Here is a 22,998-nt window from a genome sequence, read left to right on the forward strand (position 1 = left end):
TGAAGGATGCGAGGTTCGAACTCGCGCGGAATTTAATCCAATAGATCTTAAGTCTACCGCCTTAGACCACTCGGCCAATCCTCCAGAATATCGGAAATTTCACACATGGTTCCCCTATAACGGGCAGCCCACAACTGCTCGTAAATATACCAATCAATCTATAGATGAGGCACATTGAGACTTGTCAAAAGCATGTTCATGACGCTGAACAGACCTTCTCCAAGAACCAATCCGCTGCTAAATATAATCAGACGAACTCTGGCGTCAGAGTTCCCAGGAGTGACTTTGAGGAGCCAGAAGTATGAAATCAGTCCTCCAACAAACCGTGCAAGAGTGAAGGAGGGCACGTTGTAGATTCCAATTCCAACAGGGACTCCGCTCGGAAGAAATTTGATGTACTTGTGCCACTTGTTGTTTGGAGTAACAGTGTTTTTCAAGAATGAGATAATTGCGAAGACAATACCCAATACTATGGCAAACTCAAAAACTTTTGGCGGCAGCCCTGAACCATTAACGAGCCTTGCGCAGTCAATCCAGATCACAGCCGTAGGAATCTTGAACATTTGACTTGGAATTTCATAGATGCTATTGTACAGTTTGTACATCACTGCACTCAGAAGGACGGAAAATAGCGATCCATATATCTGCGCAATGAACTGTGCTTTTGGGGACGCCCCAAGGAGGTATCCCGTTTTCAGATCTTGCAACAAGTCGCCCGCCTGTTGCGTTGCGGCCTCTGAAATGGCCCCCGAAATGAGGTTGATGAGGATTGCGCCAGGCTGGGATTTTGGTATGATCAACGCGAAAATCAGCTGTGACAATTTTCCAATCCCGCTCACAGGGTTCAGATCTGTCTCTCCCAGAGCTCTAACTCCAAGAACAGACAGAAATAGAGATAGTATAATTGCGGTCACGATGGTGTAAATCGGCACAACTGGACCGAAAACCAGTCTTGTGCACACCACGCAGGCCACCGACGACACAATCAGCCCAACAACGGTGACTGTGGCTGAGATTTGGTGAGACTCATCCAGATCGACGTATGTGGAGCGGTCGCTCAACTGATCGGACTCGGGCAACGACGAAGAGGAGTTTTTCTGGGTGTGGTCATTAGACCCGTCGCCATGATAAGTGCTGCTTGAAACGTCCTCATCAGAAGCTACTTCATTTTCATCAATCAGCCTTTCTAGCTCCTCGTGCGGAGAGTCCACAGAGCCCGTTCTGGAGAGTGGTTCAGAGGAAGAGGATTGATATAATGACGTTAGCGACTTGACAACGATGATGAGAAACGAGACGATAGAGTCGCAGATCATGATGGCCAAACTGATCCACATGATCCAGCCCTCTGCGCCCTCTTTCCAGTCGTCCACGGGCCCAGGAGCCCAGCCCATATATTGTGCTAGCGGGCTGAGGATACACCAGCCAAACACCATACCGAACATCATATAGGCCGTTGTGGTGAATCCCATTATCATTCCTTGGCCGATGTATGACGGGGATGGCTGGAAGTTGATCAGATACGACTCCGAAATGGTATTGCCAAGAATTGGTATGCGTTTTATCTGAGGCACAAAATAGCCGACGACGGTATAAATAGATGAAACGCTCGAGGTGGCGGCGAGAAGTTTGATGTTCGTTTGGTATGTCTCGACCTGCTGGAGCTGGCACAAATCCTGCGACTCGATGATTGTGATGTTGTTCGGCGTTGCGGGTCGTTCGGGATGACTTTCGTGTTCTTCTGCAGACGAGGACTGTTTAGGCGGCGATTTGATTTTGGACTCGACGTTGAGTGTGGTTCCGTGGAAAACGGATATGAGGGTGGCAGTGGCGCTGCCGCTTGGAAAAGCCAGCTTCTCCTTGATGATAAACTGTTTTCGAAGAGGCACAGCGAAAAAGACTCCAAAAAAAGCCAGTCCGAAAGCCCAGGTCGCCAGCTTCCATAGCTGAGACAGGTCGATCCCGGACTCCGAGCCGCTTTCAGCGTCGGTCATGAGTTTCTCAATGGCTGGAATGATGCCAATGAATCCATACGCCAACGGCCCAGTGGCAACAGCAACTGCGACGCTCTGGACAAAGACGTTTTCAACGTCTGTGAAGTGACAATGGAGCCGGGGCTGCAGTGTTTTGAAAATTGAAAACCCAAGTAGCGCTGACGGTAGCGACATCATCGAAACCCAGCCTGTTTGCAGCCCGAATTGGAAGTTGGAGACAAGTATCACCGAGCCGATAACAAGGCCGGCTATCGTGGACCGCAAAGTGACCTGTGGTAAAGCGGCTTTGGATTCCCAAGGCATATCGTTGGGGAGCTTTGCTGTTATTGGCATGGGACAGGAAGTCGATTCTGCAATGTGGGCAGAGTAAAGGCAGGGTTAAAGAATGAAGAGGTGGAAAATTTGCTGACTAAATTACGAAAACGGAGAAAATAATCAATCGCTTTGCTCTGTCTTTTTAGGTAAAGATACTTATCAGGATTACGGCTGTGCAAAGCAAAAATCAGCGTTTTTCATGCAAACAAAATGTACTTAAGGATGTCGCTCAAGGTGAGCACCCCGACCAAGCGGCCTTCATCGTCCACAAGGAACAGGCGGTGAAGACGAGATTTGCGAATTGTCTCTAGAATCACACACAGGTTGTCCTTCAGCGTGCAGGTGTACACTCCCTCGAAATCGTCAGATCGTTTCATGAGTGCCTCGCCCACGCTCAGCGACAGATCTGCATACATTCCACCTTTGATTAGCGAAAGAACGTCCACGGCCTCGTAGACGTTTACCAGCTTATTTTGCTCGTCAACGATCGGAACCGAGCTCACAGAGTTCGAAATCAGCATATGGATGACATCCATCACCGGGGTTTCCATTCTAACGGCTGACAAGTTCTCGGTTGTTCCAATGTTGAGCTCGCTTAGCGGCTGCAGCAGCATATGGGCCTCTTTGCAATTCATGCTCACAAACTTGAGGATCCGGTATTGCGTGAGCACAGACACAACAATCTCTCTATTTGTTTTCTCGTCCTTATCGATCAAGGGAATCCGTCTCGCAGAGCTCTCAATCATCTTCACACACGCTTCATACAGTGACTTGAACGGATGGATAGAGATTGTTTCTAGTTGCGGAACATTCAATTTCCTCTCGACATCGCGCAAACCATCGAGTGTCAAATTATCCACAAACTGAAATTGGTCTGGGTTTTGAGAGTAGTACTGGATCACGTTGATGAAATCGGTGGAGGTGAGCAGTCCCGCAAACTTTGAAGTTTTGCTATTCCATAATGGGGCGGAAACAATGCTGTTCTGTAGCAAAATATTTAGTGCTCGTTTCACCAGCAACGAAGTCTCAAAAACAATCAGCCGGTACGACACCGGAAGAACATCAAAGGAATTCTTGCTCTGGAGGAACGTACGAATTGCCTTCAAGGCAACCTCCTGGTCCCTGCGGGTCTCCTCCGAGCTTGGAGCCCCCGGATTCTCTTGTTGCATATTTATTGCCTATGTTTAAATATTGTTATTTCTCCCTCTGTCTTTTTTTCTTCCAGAACCATAGTTACCCGGACACGTCACAGAGCTCCATACTTCTCCAACAGCTGTCTCCTCTTTGTTTCTCTGACCAGCTCCTTCTCATTTTCCTCCTCTTTCAGTTTGGGCACCTCTGCTGGTGGAGACGTCTCAGCCACAAACTTGCGGCCAGCCAATGGCTCTTCCGAAACGACAATTTCGCTATCTTTCGTCTGCTTCGTATTTGAAAACCGTTTCTGCTTCTCAAATTCCTCAGCCTCGCCAGACTCTTGTCGAACAAATTCGCCCTCTTCACTGAGGAACTTCGCCTTATTGTCCTTTATTGCGGTCTTTTCGATTGTCTCCTCTTGCTCCGTGATGCCAACACCCTCCAAATATTTTGCCTTTTCATCCAGCGCCCTGGTTGGAATATTCTTGCCACTAGCAGTCATGGTCTTGGAGTTTGCCACGGCTTCGACAATACCCAGCTCTTCCATCTCCGCAAGCTCGTCCTCGTCGTACTCATCGTCTTGTGCAGCCGTTTGCTCGGTCCGTTTCTGTTCAATCTCGCGCATTGTCTTGAGGTGCTCTTCGTAGTCTTCCTCGTTATTGAAGCCGTGCCATCGGTCTCGTTTAGTTTCCCAGTCTTGAGTGTCTTTCTTCACCCGAAGAACCTCTCCAGACCTGCTTTTTGGCTCCTCTCTGCGGTATTTGAAGCTGATTTTGCGCGGTTTCTCCAGACAGTCTTTTTTCGAATGCTTGGAGCTGCCGCAGTTATCGCAGCCTCCCTTATTGAGCAGCTTCCTTCGTCGTTTAGCTTCCTCGGTCACGAAATCGTACTCGTCCTCGATTCCCGCGCCCTTGCGAGGCTCGCTGTTTGGAACAAACTCCGCATCGGGATCAAGCCGCTGATGTCGCAGTTTGTCCACAGACGCAGGCTCGGCCGCCCGTTTCCTGCGCAGGTTCGAATCGACCTTGAGCGCGTCCTCCTCGTAGTACCACGGTTTACTCGAGATGTAGTTCGGAATGTAGTCGGTCACTGGTTTTCCCGTATCGTCGTATTTCGAATCATCCTCAGGGATCGGCGCTCCAAAATGGTTGTAGCCTGGGTGATCGGTATCCATAAAATAAATAAAATAAATAGAATAGATCTATTTAAATGGAAAGGCTGTGCTGAAAATTTTATTCATGAAGAAAGTGCAGACAAAGACGTTTGTTAAGAAGCTGGCCTCCACGGACCGCAAGACTAGAGACCATGCTTTGGAGACTCTGAAGAAGTTTCTTGGGGCCAGGGCAGATGTTCGACCCCTCACGCTGCCCGAATTCGAGAAACTATGGAAAGGATTATATTACACGATGTGGTTCAGCGATAGACCACGGCCGCAGCAGAGACTGGCAGACGACCTTGCCAGGCTTTTTTCCGAGTGTGTTTCCAAAGAGCAGTTTTGTGTGTTTGTCCAGGCGTTCTGGGCAGTCGTTTGCAAAGAGTGGCCTACTTTAGACCAGTGGAGAGTGGACAAGTTCTACTTGCTGATGAGATATGTGGTGCGTGAGTGCTTTGTGAGGCTACAGAAAGAAGAGTGGGACTTGGAACTACTTGAAAGATACATCCAGTCGCTTGAAGCGGACGTTCTTAGCGGCCGACCAGCAGTTCCTCCTGGAGTCACGTACCATGTGGTGGATGTTTATCTGGACGAGCTGGAGCGCGTAGTTGCTGGCGACGAGGAGGATGTTGAGGCAGACAAGGCCAGAGAGAAATTTGAGGATGTTCCTCTTGCGAAACTTTTGCAACCATTTGAAAAGATTCACAAAGACGCTTTGATGAAGACTCTTCGCAACAAGGTGCGGGACGATCTTCTCAAAGACGAGAGGCTAAAGACGTGGGGATACACAGAGAACAAGAGCGAGGAGAAGGAGGAAGATGAAGAGGAAGAGGAGGAAGAATGGACCGGATTTGACTAATTATATAGTAGAATAATTCATTGCACGAGCATTAAAATTAAAAATTCGTTTACCCTGCTTTTTTTCGTTGATTATTTTCCATTAGTTGTTATGGCTGAGTTCGATAAGCTGACCGAGGCTCCTGTGGAGTTTCTCAAAGAGGGTTCTCAATTTGTTGCCAAGTGCACCAAGCCATCCAAGAAGGAGTACCTGAGACTGATTCGTGCGGTGGGGCTTGGTTTTTTGATGATGGGCGTCGTTGGATACGCCATCAAGCTGATCCATATTCCAATTAGATATTTGATAGTTTAGTGGGTATTGAGGGGTGAAGGCGGCCTGCATACGAGATGGCTTTGCTCGACTCTCCAGAATCTGAATAAATTGTACTAATGCATACTATGTAACATGATAATAGACGAGTGACGGTGTCGAGTTATTTCATACGCGCACACTTTGCTCGTCAAACTCAGTTCCGCACCTGTGTGCTTTGTCTGTGCTTTGTCTGTGCTTGGTCCGTGTGATTTGCGTCGATAACTGCTCTGGCGAAACTACCGTATATGCGTCGTCGCCGTCGCGACTTTTTTCTCATGAGTTTCTCTTCGCTTCTGACACAGATCACCGGAAAGGGCACGCACACCCCCTCTTCCGGGGTCAAACAGACACCCAACTTGTCTGTGGGCGCGTCTGTGCCGAAATCGAGCGGCGAAGTGAAGAAGACGCCGACGACGGCCAAAAAATCTAGCCGTTCTGTTCTGACCACTCCGGCACCAGACCCGGCCGTGCAGCGGCTCAAGGAGGCCAGACGACGGGAAAAAGAGAAGCAGGAGGAGCAGAAGCGGCAGAGACGGCTCGACGCGTTGAAGAAGCGCGACAGCGAGCGCGATCGGCAAAACAAACAGAAGCCTGTGCCCAAAAATGACACAGCGAAGAAGCCTGCTGCTGCGTCGCGGCCGCCGCTGCCGAAAATGTCGTTCAAGGAGCTGATGTCGCGGGCGGAGACCGTCGATAAGAGCAAGCTGGTCTATGCACCAATCAAGATGGAGACAAAGAAGAAGGACACTGGCAAGAAGCCCGAGAGGAAGTTTGCACAGCCTTCGACGGCGCTGCTGGAGAAGCTGTCGAAGCGGGAGAAGCCGAACGTTGCGAAGAGAGACAAACGACCGGTGCAGCGGAGGGCGCACACAGACAGCTACGGCATCGAGGCGGACTCTGGGGACGAGGACGAGGACTCGTTCATTGAGGACGATAGTCTGGACGATTTTGTTGTGGACGACCCGCGCGAGCGCCGACGCGACTATAATAGCGACGAAATCTGGCAGCTCTTCAACAGAGGCAAGAAGCGGCAGTACTTTGACGACGAAGACGACGACATGGAGGCCACGGGCGCCGACATCCTGGAGGAGGAGGAGCGGGCGCTGCGGCAGGCGCGGCTCGACGACAAGCGCGAGGAGATGCTGGAGCGCAGGCTCAAGGAGGAGAAGTTGAAGCGGCGGAGGGTGTAATGCATTAGTCACTATATTCGAACTCGTAGCCTTCGGAGTCGGAGTAGGCGGCGGCGGCGTCGGCGTCGCTCTCGGGCCCTGAGTCGCTCGTAGGCGCGTCTTGCGAAACAGGCTGTGCAGGCGTATCCTGCGGCAGAAAGCCACCGGACTCAAATCCACCGGACTCAAATCCACCAGAGTCAAATCCACCAGAGTCAAGTTCCTCAGTATTCGGTCCTTGCGGGACGAATCCCCCTGCTGCGTCCTGATCGTCGTCCGCCACAGGCTCGTGCTCGCTTTCCGACGGAACGTCCTCACCCGAGTCTTCCACTAGTCCGTGCTCCCTGTCCAGCCGTTTGGAGATCCGCAGCTTGGCCAGCACCACGGCCCACACACGCAGCGCGGCGGCCTCGCGCCGTTTGCGCGCTGCTTCCTCTTCCTCTTCCCTCAGATACTCGCACACCGCGTCGATGGCCTCTTTGTGCTCCGCCAGAACAACCACGCCAGCAATTCGCACGCTGACGCTGGCTCCGCGGCCCCTGCTACCGCTACCGAAATCAAAGCCGACCGCAGCAGGCGCATACTCGATTCCGAGCAGCTTTGCGGCCTTCTCGGCCTGTTTCTCAGGAATGTGCACGGTCCCCTCGGGCAGCATCCATGGCTGGTACACGTCGATGTTGCCGTACGAGTTGCGCGGGATCTTCTTGTCCACGACGCGCGGCGGCACGTACTTCTCTGTCTGGTGCTCTCCGTACAGTCTCACGTCGTCGTCGTCGTCGTCGTCCGGCCGCTGTTTGCGCTGCTCTCTCACCTTGAGCGGCTGCTCGCCGATCTTGAGCACTCTGCCCCGTAAGTACCACGCCTTGGCAGACCGCACGGTAACCACGTTGGAGCGTCGGTACACCGGCACCAGATCGCCCGCCTTGCCGGCCTTCGTCTTCTTGCGGATCGTTCCGCAGCTGATCTTGGGCTTCAGCACCTCGTTCGTCTTCAGCTGCTCCTCCAGCACGTACACCGGGTGGTTCACAAAATCCTGGATCGAGTTGGGCATGCCCTCCTTGAGCGAGCGCTGCTCGAACTCGACCTGCTCGTACTGGTCGATTTTATTGCTTGCGAGCCGGCGCCGCGAGTTTGCACCGCGCAGAAGCTTGTCGTACCAGTCCTGGCCGCGCGGGTCTCGCGTGATGCGCTTTTTGCGCGTCTTGGCGTTGAAGTGCACGCTGTAGCGCCGCGTGACGTCGCGCACGCCGCCCAGCCGGTCGTACGCCAGCACGTACGTGGTGTTGTTGGGCCACTCGAACTTGGAGCGCGTCCCGACGTTCTCGATGTACCGCTGGACGATGGGGTCGACGCTGGTGAACCGCTTGCTGGCGCTGTCCCAGACCTCGCACCAGAACACAGGGTACTGCGCGTCGTCCTGTGGCTGTGGCCGAGAATTCGTGTACACGGGCCTGTTCACGCGCAGAGCAGAAAGAAGCCGCTCGTGCTGGGACGCGGCCTTGCGACGGCGCGGAGAGGGCTTGGGGGCAGGGCTGGCCTCTTTGGACGAGCCGTCGGACGGCGTAGCCGGCGCCAGAACGGCCAGATTGGTGAAGTCCGGTGGCTGGAGCGAGAACACGAGCCGGCAGTTGATGTCGAGCGCGCGCAGCAGCGCCACAAAGCCCTGCGCCGCGAGGTCGCGCGAGCCACGCCGCTGCTCCATGCGCTTGACGAACCGCGCCTTGGTCACGTTCTCGCCCTGAACAGCCGGCTGCTCCCACAGCTTCGCGATCTCCTCCCACGTCTTCTTGTACAGCCCCCGGTGGCGCGGCTCGACCGTCCAGCTCCGGTACCAGTACTGCATCAGGTGGCGCAGCACGTCCAGCAGACGGCGCGACTTGGCCGCGCTGGTCACGTCCGCGCGCTGCTGCTGCTCGTGGAACGCGTCCACCTCCGCCAGCAGCTTGCCCGGCACCTGGCCGCGCAGCACGCGCAAAACTTCGGGCGAGCTGCACCACGCGTTGCGCACCACGCCGTGGGCCACCATCGTAAATAAATACAGCATGTGCAGCGTTTTGCGGAACATACGCTCGTCGGCCGACACCAGGTTCTGCTTGCGCGTCTGTTTCGTCGGCCGCGAGACGGAAACGGTGATTTCCTCCGCCAAGCTCGCGCGGTCGAGCTCTGGTGCCGTGCAACCCAAATCGACGTCCTCGAAATCCTCGTCGAACTCGCTGTACTCGTCCTCCTCGCTGTCCACACTAATCACCTCTGTGCCGGCAGTCTCCGGCTGTAGCGGCTGCGGCGAAACTGAGCTGCCGTCTGACACCTCGACCACAGACTCGCTTGCGGTCGCGATTCTCGCTCGCTTGTCGTTGTCCGTCTCGCGCTCGTCGCTGCGGCGTCGGCGTCCTCCATGCCGTTTCAATGGCCGTCCCGACTCTTCCGAGCCCGTGTCCGAGCCGCTCGACTCCCGCAGTGCCTCAGCAAGCATCTCCCGGTACTCCTGAGAAAATCCATGAGACATAATTATTTTTTTCCAGGCTGTGTATGTGGAGAAGTATGTTAAGATTGGTTCCGACGCCGCTGCGCAGGGCCTCCGCCGCAGGCTTTGTGCGCCGCCAGCACACAATCCGGTCCACGCGGACGCTGCTGGAGTTTGTCAACGGCAGGCTGGAGAAAAAACAGCCCAGGGACCCGTCTTCGGAGACCCCAGACAACGTCTCTTCAATTCTCGTATCAAAATACTCCTCGTCGCCGTACTATCGAATAGGCCCCTCCCCGGCCTCCAGCTGCTCAGGAAGCATCCAGGACACGCTTCTTAGTATGGGTAATTGCCAAGACAACACAGATTACCACAAAGACCTGCGAAAGCTGGCCGACGAGGAGTCTGTGCTGAGTCTGCTGCTTCATTGCATGGTCTCGGCAGTTGATCCGCGGTACAAAAATGCGCCGGCCGAGAGTCTGGCGCTCTCGTTCTCGGGCAGAGTCGAGCCCGTGCCGCTGGCTGTGGAAACGTCTGCTCTGGATGCGTTTGTTTTCCGCCAACACTGGCCCGCTATCAGCTCCAGCAAGTCGACGCGCATCGCGTTCCAGCTGCTAAAACAGAAACTCAACCAGACAAAGGGCTGGGAAGTCGCCGACCTGCGTGACAACGAGGTGCTCAGCTGGATAAACAGCATTTTTGCGCCGACTCTGTTCCGTTCGGTGTACGCTCTGAAAAACGCATCCAAAGTGCCTGTCCCGGTGATATACGACATTCTGCTGCGCCGGCCGCAAAACAAGCAGGAGTTCTACTCGCTGCTCGAGCTGTACAAGCATTGGGGCCAGGACGTGGTTTTTCTGGACCAGGAAAAATGGTGGTATCGCAGCCAGTTGCAGGAGCCTACAGATCCGATGTTCGACCGGAAACTGCTGCTGCCGCCGGTCTTTTCGAATCTCTATTTTTTTGCGCTACGCGAGTGTCCCGACACGCTAGAGGACATACTGAGCGTGTTCCTTATGGGCAGCTCCGCCGAGCTCGTTCCGCAAATTAGAGAAATTCTATGGCACACTGCTCTGGACGTGTCTGGCGAAAATAATAACTGGCCCTGCAAGCACTACTACCAGGCACAGTCGAGGCTGATTGAGGCGATCAACGCGGTGAACGAAGGCTCAGAAACCGACCTGGTCGATTTCAACACCATGCTTGTGGCGTCTGTGATCTCGTACTTCAACGACCGCGATAAAGCGTACCAGCTATTTAAGGCAGCACAGGCCAAATTCGACAGATGGCAGCTAGACTCGTTTGACATCGACGGCTTCGAGCGCGTGCTGAGCCAGCCAAGACCGTCGCCGTCGCACACAATCGAGGAACTGCGCCGGCTGCGCACAGACTTCAACGTCAAGTCGCTCTGCACATCCATTCTTCTTCTCCACACCCAGGACGAGCCTTCGTGGGGCAGCGAGTTTGCCGATCAGCTCGTGTCTCTCGTGTCTTCTCTTGACAGAAAGCTCATCCAACGGTATCCCGAAGTATGGCTTTTTGTCGTGTACAAAATCTTCACCACAAACGTTTCCGCCAACCGTCACCAGAAAATCTGGAACCACTTTGTTGCCAGAAATAATTTTGACGTGAACCCTAGAGCAGTGGATATCCTCATAGACAACATCCCGTCGCGAAGCAGCCTGGTGCAGCTGCTGGAGGCTGGCGATTTCGCTCTGGACAACATCAATCTTGCTCACTTGGTTGCGAAGCTGTATCTTCTCAGTAAGGTGTGTGTGCCTCCAAAAAAATCAGGGCCAGCTCGAGAGAACAATCTAATTGACCGCTACGAGCGCGAGCAGGATTCCATACTGGAGGAGCGTGCTCTGCGACAGAATCTGTCAATTGGAGTGTTTGAGACACCCATAGAGCTGGCACGGGCCCTTTTCGAGCAGGACCACAGCTCGCGGCAAATGGTAGCCAAGCACCTATTGGGCGAGTGTCTGATTGATCCTGCCGACGCTCACACCAGATATCAGCACTTCCTTGCCGAGAATAGTCCACTTGCGCTGTCGTCGCTCTTTTTGGCGGCGTTGAGGCTTCGCGAGCTGGAAAAGTACGACACTGTTTTCTGGGACGATAAAACACCTCTAGATTTTGCTATACACGAGTTCGAGCTCAGAACCAGCCAGGCGTACATGGACAACCCGGATCTGATGTATCCTACAGAGAATCTTCTGCTGGTTTATATAAAGGCCTTGGGAGAGTTTGACAGGCGCGCCGAGCTGACATCATTAATATGGAGACTGGTGGATCTGCGGTTTCCAATGACAGCCGAGCTGTTTGAAGCGTATCTCTCATACTTTTCACGAAATGATGCAAGACAGCTGATCAATGGTCTCAATCAGTATGCTGAATATAGAGCGTCGCTGGCCCAAGTAAGGACAGAAGGCGAGTTAGCGAGACTGAAACAGGGCCGCCGCCTCAAATTCAGGGACGGCAGTTTTTCCAAGTTCCTCGATGCACTGGATATCAACTGGGACATCATTAAATCGTGGGACTGGCCCGAGAAATCTCAGACCTGAGCCTGCTCTTTGCTAGCTCTCTCCGGCTCCTCAGAGTCTTCCAAGTCCTCGAGCTCCTCGGTCTGCTCCTTGTCCTCCTTCCTGATTACTCGGAACCGGATGTACCATATGATCTGGCTTAAATAGAGTCCGGCCTCCAGGGCCAAAACCACCGCGAACTGGATCATTCCCAGCACGTCCAGCTCGCCCACAAGAGTTCCGGCCATGGAAAAAATGGCCCCTGCAGAGTCCATCATGAGAAAAATAAAATTAATTCCAACGACTCGGCCGTTTCTCTTGAGCAGCTCGTAGTAGGGGGGCAGAAGTCCAAGGGCCAGGAACACGGCGGCGATGATTCCAAACACCGTCGTCGGCCACGTGGTGCCCTCTCTGTATAGTTTTTTCAAAGGAATTCCAAAACCCAGCTGCATTGCTAGCGACGTCGAGAGATAGCAAAAGCCATAAAATAAAACCCGTTTGAGCGGCGTGTTGTATGGCGGGTAGTACATGCTTTGCAACCAGGCTATGGAGCAGAGCAGCGAAAACATCTGGGGCTGGAGCTGGTACGGGATGTACGAGTCAGACGTGATGAAGTAGATGCCAAAGGGGATGCCTGATAAGACCCATAGGAACATAAAGACCGGGGGAAAGCCGGTGGCATCCTTGCGCTTCCACAGAAAATATATCTGGGGAGACAGCTGGATGCACCATAAAACGGTCCCGATCGTGCTCAGGACGTTTGCGGCGGTGTTATTACTCATGGCCTGAAGACGAACGACGGACTTTTTTATAGTCTTGGAAAACGAGCCGCATCGAAATTTCGTTATGTGATTGCGCGGGAATTGCAAAATCTACTTGGCTTATTATATATGCAGGCGAGCTCTACTCCAGCCGGCCGAGGTGACTCACCAGGTCTTCCAGATATGGATCGCCGCCCATCTTTTCGACCTCGCGATGCAACAGAAGCAGATACTCGTCGTTGGGCCCGGACTCGCCGGCAGACTTGTGGATCACCTTTGCCGTCGCGTCGGAGTCCTCGGGCCCCACAAACGACTCGTTATCGACCGTTCCGATGTAGATCATCGACTCGACGATGTACCGGCCGTTTTCGCACGGCAAGCCCTGCAACACGTCTTCGTGGCCACAGGGGTCTGTCACGTTGAAGTGGATCTTGTGGATCGTGTAGCCGTCTTTCTCTCTGAAATCGAGGTATTGTGTTGCCATGGCGGCATACTGCGGCGGAATGTAGTAGATGCACCCCCAGACCCGAAGCTCGGAGTAGAGCCGAGCGCTGTCGTTGACGATCTCGTGTGCCTCTGTGTTGCCTGCCAGCTCGTATTTGAGTATATCGGGCTTGAACGCCGGCGTGTCGACGATCTTGTCGCTCGGAATAATCGTCACCACACGGCCCTTCTGCTCGGGGGTGCCCCTGTTGTCGTAACTGCTCTGCCAGAAGCGTCTGGCGTAGCCCTGGATGTAGCCGGGGAACCTGACGAACTCGCGCGAGATGTCCAGTTCGTGGAGCGGCGGCTTCCACAGCAGCGAGCCGTAGCCGACGACCCAAAGAGGCGAGTCTCTAGTCATGATTTTTTTCTCGGGAGTCTGACACCACAGTTTTTTATTTTTCTATCTTTTTTTTTCATTCCTTGGCAGACCCCAGTCTCTGGCCGCGACCCTGGAACGCATTGTTGGACATTCTGCGCAAAAACGAGGTCTGTGTCGCCGCACTCTTTGCCGGCTGCTTGGCCTGGAACATCATGCCGTACGGCCGCTGGAAGATCCGCGAGTTGTAGTCGATGCCCGTGAGCTTCGATATGGCCGTCCTCAACCACACGGGGGCCGGCAGATACCCCTGCGAGTAGTACCACACGTTGTGGGTTGTCGTCGTGGTGGTGGTGCCGACGCGGTGAGGCGGCTCCAGCATCTGCTGTCCGGTGATGACCGACATCAGCGGTCCGAGCGACGCGGTCTCGATGCAGTTGTAGATGTAGGCGGCGCACATTCCAAAGAGGGCCTGGAAAAAACTTGCTCGACCGTCGACAAGCAGACGGAAGCCCAGAAAAACTGCGGGCAGCAACGACGCCTTGATTTGCATGAAGTAGAAGTTGACGGTCTGGTCGTAGTTCGCCACGCACCACGTATACGTGAGCGCAGAGAGCAACGAGGGGGTGGATGAGATCAGCGGCGGCGCAGTGAAAAATGTTGCCAGCACTATTATGGGCAGAATAATTAAATGGTAGTAGATGTAGTCAGGCAGGATCCTGGAGAACTTGCCCTCCTCGAGGCCCCGCGAAAAGCTGTAAACCATGTATATCTCGGTCAGTCCCTGCATTGGCTGCGGGTGGGGCACGAGCAGGCCGGTGAAAATCCGGTAGAACTGCCACTCGTTCCAGACGGCCGGCCAGTACCATACAAACGCCACGTACGGCACGACGTTGAGCGCATTGAGCGCACACATGGCCAGCGATGTGAGCGTGATTGTGCGTGTGACCGGCGGAATCGCAGAAACAAATCTGTGTCAGTGCAATTGGACAGATACTTACTGTGCTAGTTCTGACATGGGAAAATGCGAGAAAGTGTTTTTTTGTGAGATTAATTTATTTATTTATTTATTTATTTATCGATGGCCTTGCGGTATGAAAATTTGGCGAGGGTGGCCCGCTCGGCCCGCCTGACGTACCTGCTAATTGCCGTGGTGGTGGTGCTATATGTGCGCTCTCGCAACAGCGATCCCGATCACCAATTGGACGAGCAATCGCAGGCTTTGGAGACCCTCATGCAGAAGGAGCGAGAGCGAGTCCTGAGGGAACGGGCCCTGGAAGTGGCCGACGAACACGTCCTGGAGACCAAGTGGTTCAAAGGCAACAAGCTCGACACCCGGTGTCCCGACTACGTCGAGTACTCCCAGCACAGACACGGTCCCTACTCGGAAGGACCCTTAAAACTGGCATATATGCGTCCGGCCAAAGATTGCCGCACCTTCACCAGCAGCGCCGTCGAGAGCGTCATCGAGGACATGCGGCTACGCATGGCCGATCCCGACCTGTTCCGCTTGTTTGAGAACGCTTTTCCCAACACTCTGGACACCACTGTTCTGTGGCACGATCCAGAAAACGCAGAAACTAACAGCCCCCGCACTTTTATTTCCACGGGCGATATCCACGCAGAGTGGCTGCGCGACTCGGCCCGCCAACTCAGCGTGTACCAGCCGCTCGTCAAGAAAGACCCCAAGCTGCAGCAATTGATCAAGGGAGCCATCATTCAGCAGGCCCTGTACATCAAGAAGGCACCCTACTGCAACGCGTACCAGCCGCCAGAAGGCTCGGGGGTGGACCGCAGGCCGTCGAGTGTTGACTACGTTGGGCCGCGGCCGCCCTGGAAACACGTATTCGAGTGCAAATGGGAGCTGGACTCGCTTGCCTCGTTTCTCACACTGACTAACGAGTATTACAAAAACTCGCACGATAAGTCGATCTTCCGCCACCAGAGCTGGAAAGACGCGTTTGACCTGATTCTCACCGTGCTGCACCGCGAATCGATCCCCACATTCGACGAGAACGGCGACCTGCTGCCGTTCTACTACACTTTCCAGCGCGAGACGAGAATCGGCACGGAAACACTGAGTCTCGCCGGTTCAGGCAACCCCGTGTGCGGCAACACCGGGCTGATACGCTCGGCGTTCAGGCCGTCGGACGACGCGTGCATTTATCAGCTGTTCATCCCGGCCAATGCGCAGTTGCAGGTCGAGCTGGCTAGGTTGGAGCCCGTTCTGCGCGAGAACGGTCTCGCAGACTTTGCAGACTCCGCGCGGGAGTATGCTACGGCCATTAGCAAGGGCATTGAGGAGTTTGGCGTCGTGAACCATAAAAAGTACGGCACCGTGTATGCGTACGAGGTGGACGGCTTTGGCGGGGTGAACATCATGGACGACGCAAACGTTCCCTCGCTTCTGTCCCTGCCAGACATGGGCTATCTGGACAGAAATGACGAAATCTACCAGAACACTAGAAAGATGATCTTGTCCAAAGACGGCAACCCGTACTATTTCCGAGGAAAGTACTTTAAGGGCATTGGCGGCCCGCATGTGGGGCTCTCGAATGCCTGGCCGATGGCGTTGCTGCTCCAGATCCGCACAACAGACGACGATAACGAGATCGTCGAGCTTCTGGAGCTCGTGAAGACCACCACGGCGGGTCTGGGCCTGATGCACGAGAGCATACATGTGAACGCCCCAAACCACCAGTACACAAGGCCGTGGTTTAGCTGGTGCAACAGCGAGTTTGGAAAGACGATCCTCGACCTGGCAAAAAGAAAGCCGTACCTTATTTTCAAGCACGAGTATTCCGAGCCCTACATAGTGTAAATAAATATGGCACGAAAAATAACTTAATATTTTAATGAAAAAGGTCAATTTGTATTCTGCCATTGCTCTGCGCAACGAGTGCGACGAGGCTCTTCCGGAGGTGATGGCCCGCCTGGGATACAGCCAATCGTTTTTCAACACCGATTTCAAGCTTCTCGTGGGATATTTGTCGGTTGGGGCTAGCGCATTGATGTACTGGCTGGAAAAGAAATACAACAACGACTTTTCGAACTCGGACTACGTCAACTACACGACGGCGTTGGTGGTGGTGTTTTTTATTCTGAACGGTATCTGGGTTGGGTTCACCAAATTTGTCGAAAAGAACGTCAAGTACGTTGGCACCAAGGGGTCGAAAAAGGTGACAGTTAGCACCAAACTCAAGTCCAAGGCCGACCCGATCTACTACATAACGCTTGCGGACGGCAAGAGCACTCTACAGCATACCCTAGAGTTGCCTAAAGTGTTCAACTCGGACGGGTATCTTGTGCCTACCGAGCTACTCAAAGTTATCGAACAGCTGGTGCAGAAACTAGAAAAAAATAACTGAATTTATTTATCCTCTATCACGTCGTCCATACGACTGTATTTCTTGAGAGCCCGGTACCATGAGTACGGGAGCACCTGCAAAACTGGAATGAACCGGGCATACAGCGGAAATGCAAAGAATCCGTTCTCGCCTCGGTCTATTAGCTCAACAATACGTTGCGCCAGCTTGCAATGATCTACCAAAGGAGCCCAGAAATTTCTGTCAACACGCACGTCTTCAAACATCCGTGTGGTCAGCTGGCCGGGTAGAATCGTGCTGATGACCACGCTGTCCGGCACCTCGTGCCGGAGAGCCATGAAAAATGTATGTAGGCCTGCTTTCGTGGCAGAATAGCCAGACAAACCGCGTGGAGAAACAAGCCCAAGGACAGAGCTCACACACACAAGGTGGAGTCTGTCTGGGTGTCTATGGTGTTTCAGAACGTGCTGTATGAGCTGCACGTTGGCGAAATAGTTGATGTCGAAAAGTTCACGTAGCTCTGCCGGTTGCAGATGTAGAGTCTGTCTGGTCTGGCGGACGCCAGCGTTGCAAATCACGGCATCTAATCGGTCGACGCTGCTGAAAACAGTTTCTGACGCGGTCTCCAGCGACTTCGGGTCCGCCACGTTGCACTGGAGAAAATGCACATTTTTCGCCGTGGCCAGTGGCTCTAGCTGAGCGGATCTTTCCAGGTCCAAAACGAAAACAGTCGCGCTGTCGCAGAGTCTGCGCACAATTTCCAGCCCCAGACCGTGTGACCCGCCAGTTATTATAACGTTCATGTGCTCGCGCCGGGGATACTTGCACCGTTTGCTGCGCAGATTGAGATATCGTAGAATCCAGCATATAACCACGAAAAATCCATACCGCAGATATTTACCGTCATTCGTCCGTAAGTACATTGGCACCGCGTAAACCCAGACCCCCAGGGGGTTCATAACTGTGTAGAGAAGTAGGTGCAAGATCCAGTCAATGGAGGCCCGGTCACCGCTGACCAGCAGGGGCGACGGCCTTATGTAGCTAGCATTAAAAAACATGTGAAAATATTACGTAATGGACTGAATATTCAATACCAGGACGAAGCCAGGCATCGGCCTACGTACCAACAACAAGCTAGCACCTACATAGTGTTTTTTTGTAGCAGTACATTACCAGCTAGCTTACCTATAATACATCATTGACTCTTATTGACACTTTTGTTGATGGAAATCCCGTTCAGCTTGGTGTTGTGGGACGGAGTCGGGATGAACTTTCTGACGGTGCGGATATCGTCCGACGAGTAGCCAGGAATGCGAATGTTCCAGTTTCTTTCCAGATGAAGCTGCACATCGCGCACGTCCAGACTTTCTGACTTGCGGTGTTTGGCCAATCGGCATGCAAACGACGTGACAGAGGTGATAAACTCGTCCGCGAGGTCCAGCAACAGGTCCTCCACGTCTCCGTCGATCGATATCTCGGCATCGCCCTCGTCCGCCCCAACGGACCTGACAAGCTCTTTGAGCTTTCTGCGGTTGAGCACTCGCTCGCCTTCCAGCTCGAAGTTCTGTGGTCGAACGAGAACAGGAGTCGTCAAAGAGGCGGCGCTGATGGAGTTTCCGTTCAAAATGGACGGCCTGTTGTTCTGCTTGACAGAGACCGGCTGCGGGTTGCCAATATTGAGCTCCTCGGGGATCGGCATGTTCTGGAACCGCGACCGAGACGACTCAGACGAAGCATTACCGGCTATAGGCGTGGCAGAGGCGCCGGGACCAGCCCCTGGCACCGGCTTGGACGCGGCAGCATTGACGTTGGTGATCGGAGTGCTTGCGCCTGGAGTTCCTACCTTCTGCTTCTTGATCGGCGGCTGCTGTTGCACGGGCGTTTTCTGGGGCCCCATCTTGCCGCTGGCCATCTGCTGCATCTGCACAGACATTGGCATCTGGCCCATCATCTGCTGTTGCATGGCCGGCGATTGCGACTGCGCCGGCTGCGAAAGTCTCTGTGCCTGAGAGTTGGTATTCTGGCCCTGGATCTGCTGCTGTTGCATCATCCTCTGCTGCTGGAGAGCCTGTTGTTGTGGATTCATCATCTGCTGCGAGAAAACGTCTCCCTGCGACTGCTGAGACCCCATTCGGGACTGGTTTGGAACTCCGCCCTGAGAGAGATTGAGCTGCTGGGCCAGCTGCTGTGCAAAGCGTCGGCACTGCTCCACCTTGCCGCTCAGTTCTCTCTCTTTCTGCATGTATTGCGCCATCTCGTTGGCCGGTGTGTTTGGATCGTTGAGCTTGCCCTGAATCACAGCCAGATGGGCCTTGAACTGCTCGGCAAGACGGAACACCTGCTGGTATTTCGCGTGCTGGTCCTGTGTACTTGGTGCTCCAGAGCCCTGCGGAGGAGGAGTGCCTGCACCGAGAGACGGCGACGACTGCTGGCGCTGCACCGGCTGCGGGCCCATGTTCGGACGCGAGCCGGGAATATTCTGCTGAGGAGACGTGTTCATGCCGGCCTGTGCCCGTGAGGCGGCCGTCTGTGCGTTTCCAAGCTGCTGCGGTGTACCTATCTGGGGCGACATTCCAGAAGCCATGTTCGGCACCGGAGAGCTCTGCTGTCCCGCCACAGGCGTCCCAGAGCCTCTGTTCTGCGATTGAGCATTCAGCATCTGTTGTCTCCTGTTGTACTTCATCAAAACCTCTTTGATTTTCTGCGATTTCTCCAAATGCTCCTTTCCCTCGGGAGTATCAATACCTGCGCGCTCGGCCATGTCCTTCTCCAGCTGGTAGTGCCTGAAAAGCTGCTGCGCGTGCTGCGGGGTGATTTGCATAATATTGCGCTGTCCTTGCGTGTTTGGCGGAGATTGACTCATGGCTGGAGCAATTGGGAAGAAACAAATGTTAAATGTTTTTTTTTTTAGTGAAAGCGTCGATCGACGTGTAGGAGTAAAAGTACAGAGGTATATACAGTTGACTATTTGCGCTTGCGCAAGTGCAAAAGCAGCTGGTTGCCCTTCCCGGCGTAGTGCTCGCTGTTCATCACGCCAATAATGATTTTCCCTGGCGTCTTGTTCAACAGCCTGGCCTGCGACCCAATCACACAGCCTATAAGCTCAGACTTGGCCTGACGGTCCCTGAAGATCTTCCAAATCTCGACGTTCTGCTCGCTGCAGACAACGAGGATCTGCTCGTAGCTGTCGTACGTGGCGTCCTGAACCTCAAAACCAAAACGAAGAATCTCTGTTCGCGAAATCGACACGATCTGCTCTTTGCTATACTTCACAAACATGCAGTAACGCGAGTACACCAGCAGCAGGTCGTAGTCGGTGTGTTTGTCGTTCACAAACTGCTTGAAAGCGGCAATCGGTCTCTGTCCACGAATACGCGATTTGAGGTCTCTCTGCGAGTCTGTCTTGTTGAGTTGCGTGTTGCCCATAGTGTTGAGGTTCGACAGGTAGAATATAGGATTGCTCTCGTTGATGTGGCTGATCACAAAGTCTGTTGGGTACAGCAGCTGCAGTCCGAGAACCTTGAAGGTTGGCCGCATTGACTCGAACTTCAGCTTCCATCCGTTGCTGGCAGTCACAATGCTGAACATGATCTTTTTGTCCGTCCAGCAGAAGAGAATATCGCACTCCATCACGATCGGTCCGCGACGGATGGTTTGAGGACCCACTTCAAACGAGTTGACGCCTTTTGCAATTTGGTACAGTCTGGAGTTGCACATCATATTTTGCTCGTAACATTCGTAGATATCCTTTGTGTCCACCTTGTAGAGCTTGTCTTTAAGAAGGACGAAACCCATATCTTCGTGCATGATGGTAATTTTGACGGCATCTGGATACGAACAGATCTTTTTCCACGTTGCGGGCTGGTCGTGTTTGCCCATGTAGAGTCCGTCAGCTGTTCCAACAACAAAGAAAAGCTCCTTACCCCTGCGGAAAGTGTCAATGCTGAGCACCTGGGTGTTGGCGATTGGAGGGACAGAGTACGGCTTGAACTTGGATTGTGCAAGAGCCTGCTGCACTGGATCAAGCTCCTTTTTCTCAATTGATGGCACAGTATATTCGTAATAGGGAACTGGGACCTGGAACGATGTGCCGTTGATTAGTTTGAGTTCGTATGCTTTGCTCAGTCTGGTGAACAGTTCATCCTTATATTTTGGAATGTCCTTGATGAAATTATTGAAAAGAGTAGGAGCATCCACACGCTCGTTCCGGACGTTGTATGTGAAACAATTTCCGGCATCTTTCAGGATTAATGTTTTTTCTCCATTTTCCTCGTGCACTGTGTAATCGAGATATTGCAGCGCAATAGGGGGCTTGTTGAGTAAGTAGCTGGCTTCTCTATGTTCGCGTTTGACCAGTGGAAGTAGGTAGTTGTCTAGAAGGTAGAGAATGGCACTGTCTGAGGAGATGGCCGTGCGAAGATTAACGTCTATCGGAACACGGAGCTTTCTCTTAGCATTGAACAGATCCACCATTTCCAGATATAAATAGTCTGTGCAGACCAGTTTTTCATTCAATTTGATTTTTTTGTCCAAATCTGTGGTAAAGTCGCTGATCTTGTTGATTTTGTTGAGGAGATCAAAAATGTCTTGAGCCAATGCAACAAGTCTGTCGTCGTCCATTTTTGTGTATAGTTTTTTCAGATCCAGCACCATAAGTCGCATTGGAGCAAAAGCTTGAAGAAGATACGAGTGGAAAAGCTCTCTAGCAGAAGCAAGATAGTTGTTTCCCAGAGCCAGCTCGTCTGTTTGCTCAGCCACCTGAATCCATTCTCTGAACTGTTCGTTGGCAGCGATTTTCGCCAGATACACCATGCTTCGGGAAATGTACTCGTAATCGCGCTCAAGCTTCGATAGCCAGTTCTTCAGACAGTCCAATACGTAGCGGTCGTTGACGAAAAAGTGGTTGTCAAAAGCTGGTTTCAGCCGTTTGCGCACTAGTTTCTCCAGGTACTCGTACAGGGCCGCAAGGGGAACGAAGGTTTTCAGGAAATCTGCTTTCTGGTCTGCTGTGAGGTTCTTTGCTTCTTTGAAGGCTGGACCGTAATGAAAAACCATGCGCTTCAGATTTATCCTAAACTTTCGCAGGAGCAGAAACAGCTCGAAAATTGCGTTTTGGCGATGGAATTCAAGAGAGTTCCAGTCTGTGAGAGTCTGCGCTTCGTCTTCCGTGATGAGCCAAAAGGCGCTGTACTGGGCACCGTCGAAATAGTCGAGATCATGGACCTGGTCGCTGGGACGCGAGTCGACAATTAGCCTGATGCTGTCGGGCAACTCGTTTATATTCACAGGGCCCTCATCTATGCTAACCATCGAGTTGGCTGAGTTTTTGAATAGCAGCGAGTTATACGCGTCATTGGACACTCTGTAGCCCTTGCGGTCGAAATAGTTCAGGGTCCCCACGGAGTCGCGCAATTCGTCCTCTTCAACAGAGTCGGATCGGAGAGCAGGTCTGGCCACCGGTTGACTAGCCTGTTCGAAAAGCGATTTCTGCGACTTGAGCGACAAGTTTGGTTTGAAAAAAGGTTTGCGTGACTGGCTTGACGACGCGGATGCCGACAAGTCGCTCTGTACACTGCTCCTAGCACTCTTGTCAAAAAGACTTTGTCCTGGGGCTGAATTCTTGTCTTTTTCTGCAAAGCTCGTCTTGAATAGAGATCGCTGAGGGCTCTGCGTGAGGTAGGTCTTTGGAGGCACTGGAGGAGGCGGGCTAGGCGATCTAGAAAGCGAATCCGACGGATCGGTGGGTGGACCCAACGCTCCAACTTTCGAGTTGAGGGGCGAGACGGGCTGTGCTCCCAGAGTCGACATCTGATGGAAAAACTGGCTCTCGATGAGCTGGATGTTTCGCATGTATCGCGTCTGCGGGGATTCCTCCGGTTGTGACATTGGTAGGACTTGCAAATAAATTAAAGAAAAATAAACAGATAACATATGTACATCCCTACACGGGAGAATGGGGGGCATCTGGGTAGCCGTGTTGGGAGCTGTCCGAAAGAGACGATTTGAGCAGAGCCAGTTGACAATGGGGATTGGCGTTCATTAGGGTTCTAGCTAGACCAGCGAGTCGCCTCTCTAATCTACGATTGTCTTACTATATTAATCTCCGGTGTGCTAATCGGGATAATAAATTACTGTTTTAGGAAAGACACGTCCGGCAGACACTCGTCTATACCAAGAGTGGATAAGCGTCGTCTGGAGTACATGTCCTTAT

At 53.0% G+C, this 22,998-nt stretch overlaps 14 protein-coding genes across 14 annotated transcripts; 5 read left to right on the forward strand and 9 right to left on the reverse strand.

The window, feature by feature from the left end:
• Window positions 1-158: 158 nt before the first annotated feature.
• Window positions 159-2,324, reverse strand: KL928_001312 (uncharacterized protein; the record flags this gene model as incomplete). Its single annotated transcript, XM_043201664.1, has 1 exon — window positions 159-2,324. The coding sequence occupies one exon, from the start codon at window positions 2,322-2,324 to the stop codon at window positions 159-161; it is 2,166 nt and encodes a 721-aa protein (XP_043061771.1).
• Window positions 2,325-2,503: 179 nt separating this feature from the next.
• On the reverse strand, window positions 2,504-3,475 carry KL928_001313 (uncharacterized protein; the record flags this gene model as incomplete). The annotated part of the gene is made up of 1 exon (XM_043201665.1): window positions 2,504-3,475. One exon carries the CDS (start codon window positions 3,473-3,475, stop codon window positions 2,504-2,506), a length of 972 nt encoding a protein of 323 aa, XP_043061772.1.
• Window positions 3,476-3,552: 77 nt separating this feature from the next.
• On the reverse strand, window positions 3,553-4,614 carry KL928_001314 (uncharacterized protein; the record flags this gene model as incomplete). The annotated part of the gene is made up of 1 exon (XM_043201666.1): window positions 3,553-4,614. One exon carries the CDS (start codon window positions 4,612-4,614, stop codon window positions 3,553-3,555), a length of 1,062 nt encoding a protein of 353 aa, XP_043061773.1.
• A 64-nt stretch (window positions 4,615-4,678) lies between these two features.
• On the forward strand, window positions 4,679-5,452 carry KL928_001315 (uncharacterized protein; the record flags this gene model as incomplete). Its single annotated transcript, XM_043201667.1, has 1 exon — window positions 4,679-5,452. One exon carries the CDS (start codon window positions 4,679-4,681, stop codon window positions 5,450-5,452), a length of 774 nt encoding a protein of 257 aa, XP_043061774.1.
• Window positions 5,453-5,542: 90 nt separating this feature from the next.
• On the forward strand, window positions 5,543-6,933 carry KL928_001316 (uncharacterized protein; the record flags this gene model as incomplete). The annotated part of the gene is made up of 2 exons (XM_043201668.1): window positions 5,543-5,742; window positions 6,132-6,933. 2 exons carry the CDS (start codon window positions 5,543-5,545, stop codon window positions 6,931-6,933), a joined length of 1,002 nt encoding a protein of 333 aa, XP_043061775.1.
• A 4-nt stretch (window positions 6,934-6,937) lies between these two features.
• On the reverse strand, window positions 6,938-9,418 carry KL928_001317 (uncharacterized protein; the record flags this gene model as incomplete). Its single annotated transcript, XM_043201669.1, has 1 exon — window positions 6,938-9,418. One exon carries the CDS (start codon window positions 9,416-9,418, stop codon window positions 6,938-6,940), a length of 2,481 nt encoding a protein of 826 aa, XP_043061776.1.
• Window positions 9,419-9,453: 35 nt separating this feature from the next.
• KL928_001318 (uncharacterized protein) lies at window positions 9,454-11,940 on the forward strand (the record flags this gene model as incomplete). Its single annotated transcript, XM_043201670.1, has 1 exon — window positions 9,454-11,940. One exon carries the CDS (start codon window positions 9,454-9,456, stop codon window positions 11,938-11,940), a length of 2,487 nt encoding a protein of 828 aa, XP_043061777.1.
• Window positions 11,941-12,801: 861 nt separating this feature from the next.
• On the reverse strand, window positions 12,802-13,503 carry KL928_001319 (uncharacterized protein; the record flags this gene model as incomplete). Its single annotated transcript, XM_043201671.1, has 1 exon — window positions 12,802-13,503. One exon carries the CDS (start codon window positions 13,501-13,503, stop codon window positions 12,802-12,804), a length of 702 nt encoding a protein of 233 aa, XP_043061778.1.
• A 55-nt stretch (window positions 13,504-13,558) lies between these two features.
• Window positions 13,559-14,377, reverse strand: KL928_001320 (uncharacterized protein; the record flags this gene model as incomplete). Its single annotated transcript, XM_043201673.1, has 1 exon — window positions 13,559-14,377. One exon carries the CDS (start codon window positions 14,375-14,377, stop codon window positions 13,559-13,561), a length of 819 nt encoding a protein of 272 aa, XP_043061779.1.
• Window positions 14,378-14,542: 165 nt separating this feature from the next.
• KL928_001321 (uncharacterized protein) lies at window positions 14,543-16,282 on the forward strand (the record flags this gene model as incomplete). The annotated part of the gene is made up of 1 exon (XM_043201674.1): window positions 14,543-16,282. The coding sequence occupies one exon, from the start codon at window positions 14,543-14,545 to the stop codon at window positions 16,280-16,282; it is 1,740 nt and encodes a 579-aa protein (XP_043061780.1).
• Window positions 16,283-16,316: 34 nt separating this feature from the next.
• On the forward strand, window positions 16,317-16,829 carry KL928_001322 (uncharacterized protein; the record flags this gene model as incomplete). Its single annotated transcript, XM_043201675.1, has 1 exon — window positions 16,317-16,829. The coding sequence occupies one exon, from the start codon at window positions 16,317-16,319 to the stop codon at window positions 16,827-16,829; it is 513 nt and encodes a 170-aa protein (XP_043061781.1).
• Window positions 16,830-16,831: 2 nt separating this feature from the next.
• Window positions 16,832-17,654, reverse strand: KL928_001323 (uncharacterized protein; the record flags this gene model as incomplete). Its single annotated transcript, XM_043201676.1, has 2 exons — window positions 16,832-17,338; window positions 17,406-17,654. The coding sequence occupies 2 exons, from the start codon at window positions 17,652-17,654 to the stop codon at window positions 16,832-16,834; spliced, it is 756 nt and encodes a 251-aa protein (XP_043061782.1).
• Window positions 17,655-17,982: 328 nt separating this feature from the next.
• Window positions 17,983-19,650, reverse strand: KL928_001324 (uncharacterized protein; the record flags this gene model as incomplete). Its single annotated transcript, XM_043201677.1, has 1 exon — window positions 17,983-19,650. The coding sequence occupies one exon, from the start codon at window positions 19,648-19,650 to the stop codon at window positions 17,983-17,985; it is 1,668 nt and encodes a 555-aa protein (XP_043061783.1).
• A 101-nt stretch (window positions 19,651-19,751) lies between these two features.
• Window positions 19,752-22,673, reverse strand: KL928_001325 (uncharacterized protein; the record flags this gene model as incomplete). The annotated part of the gene is made up of 1 exon (XM_043201678.1): window positions 19,752-22,673. One exon carries the CDS (start codon window positions 22,671-22,673, stop codon window positions 19,752-19,754), a length of 2,922 nt encoding a protein of 973 aa, XP_043061784.1.
• Between the last annotated feature and the right edge of the window lie 325 nt (window positions 22,674-22,998).

The sequence above is a fragment of the Ogataea angusta genome (assembly GCF_019207475.1).
Source record: "Ogataea angusta isolate 61-244 chromosome Unknown 61-244_NODE_2_length_1002155_cov_89.706849, whole genome shotgun sequence".
Classification (NCBI taxonomy): Eukaryota; Fungi; Ascomycota; class Pichiomycetes; order Pichiales; family Pichiaceae; genus Ogataea; species Ogataea angusta.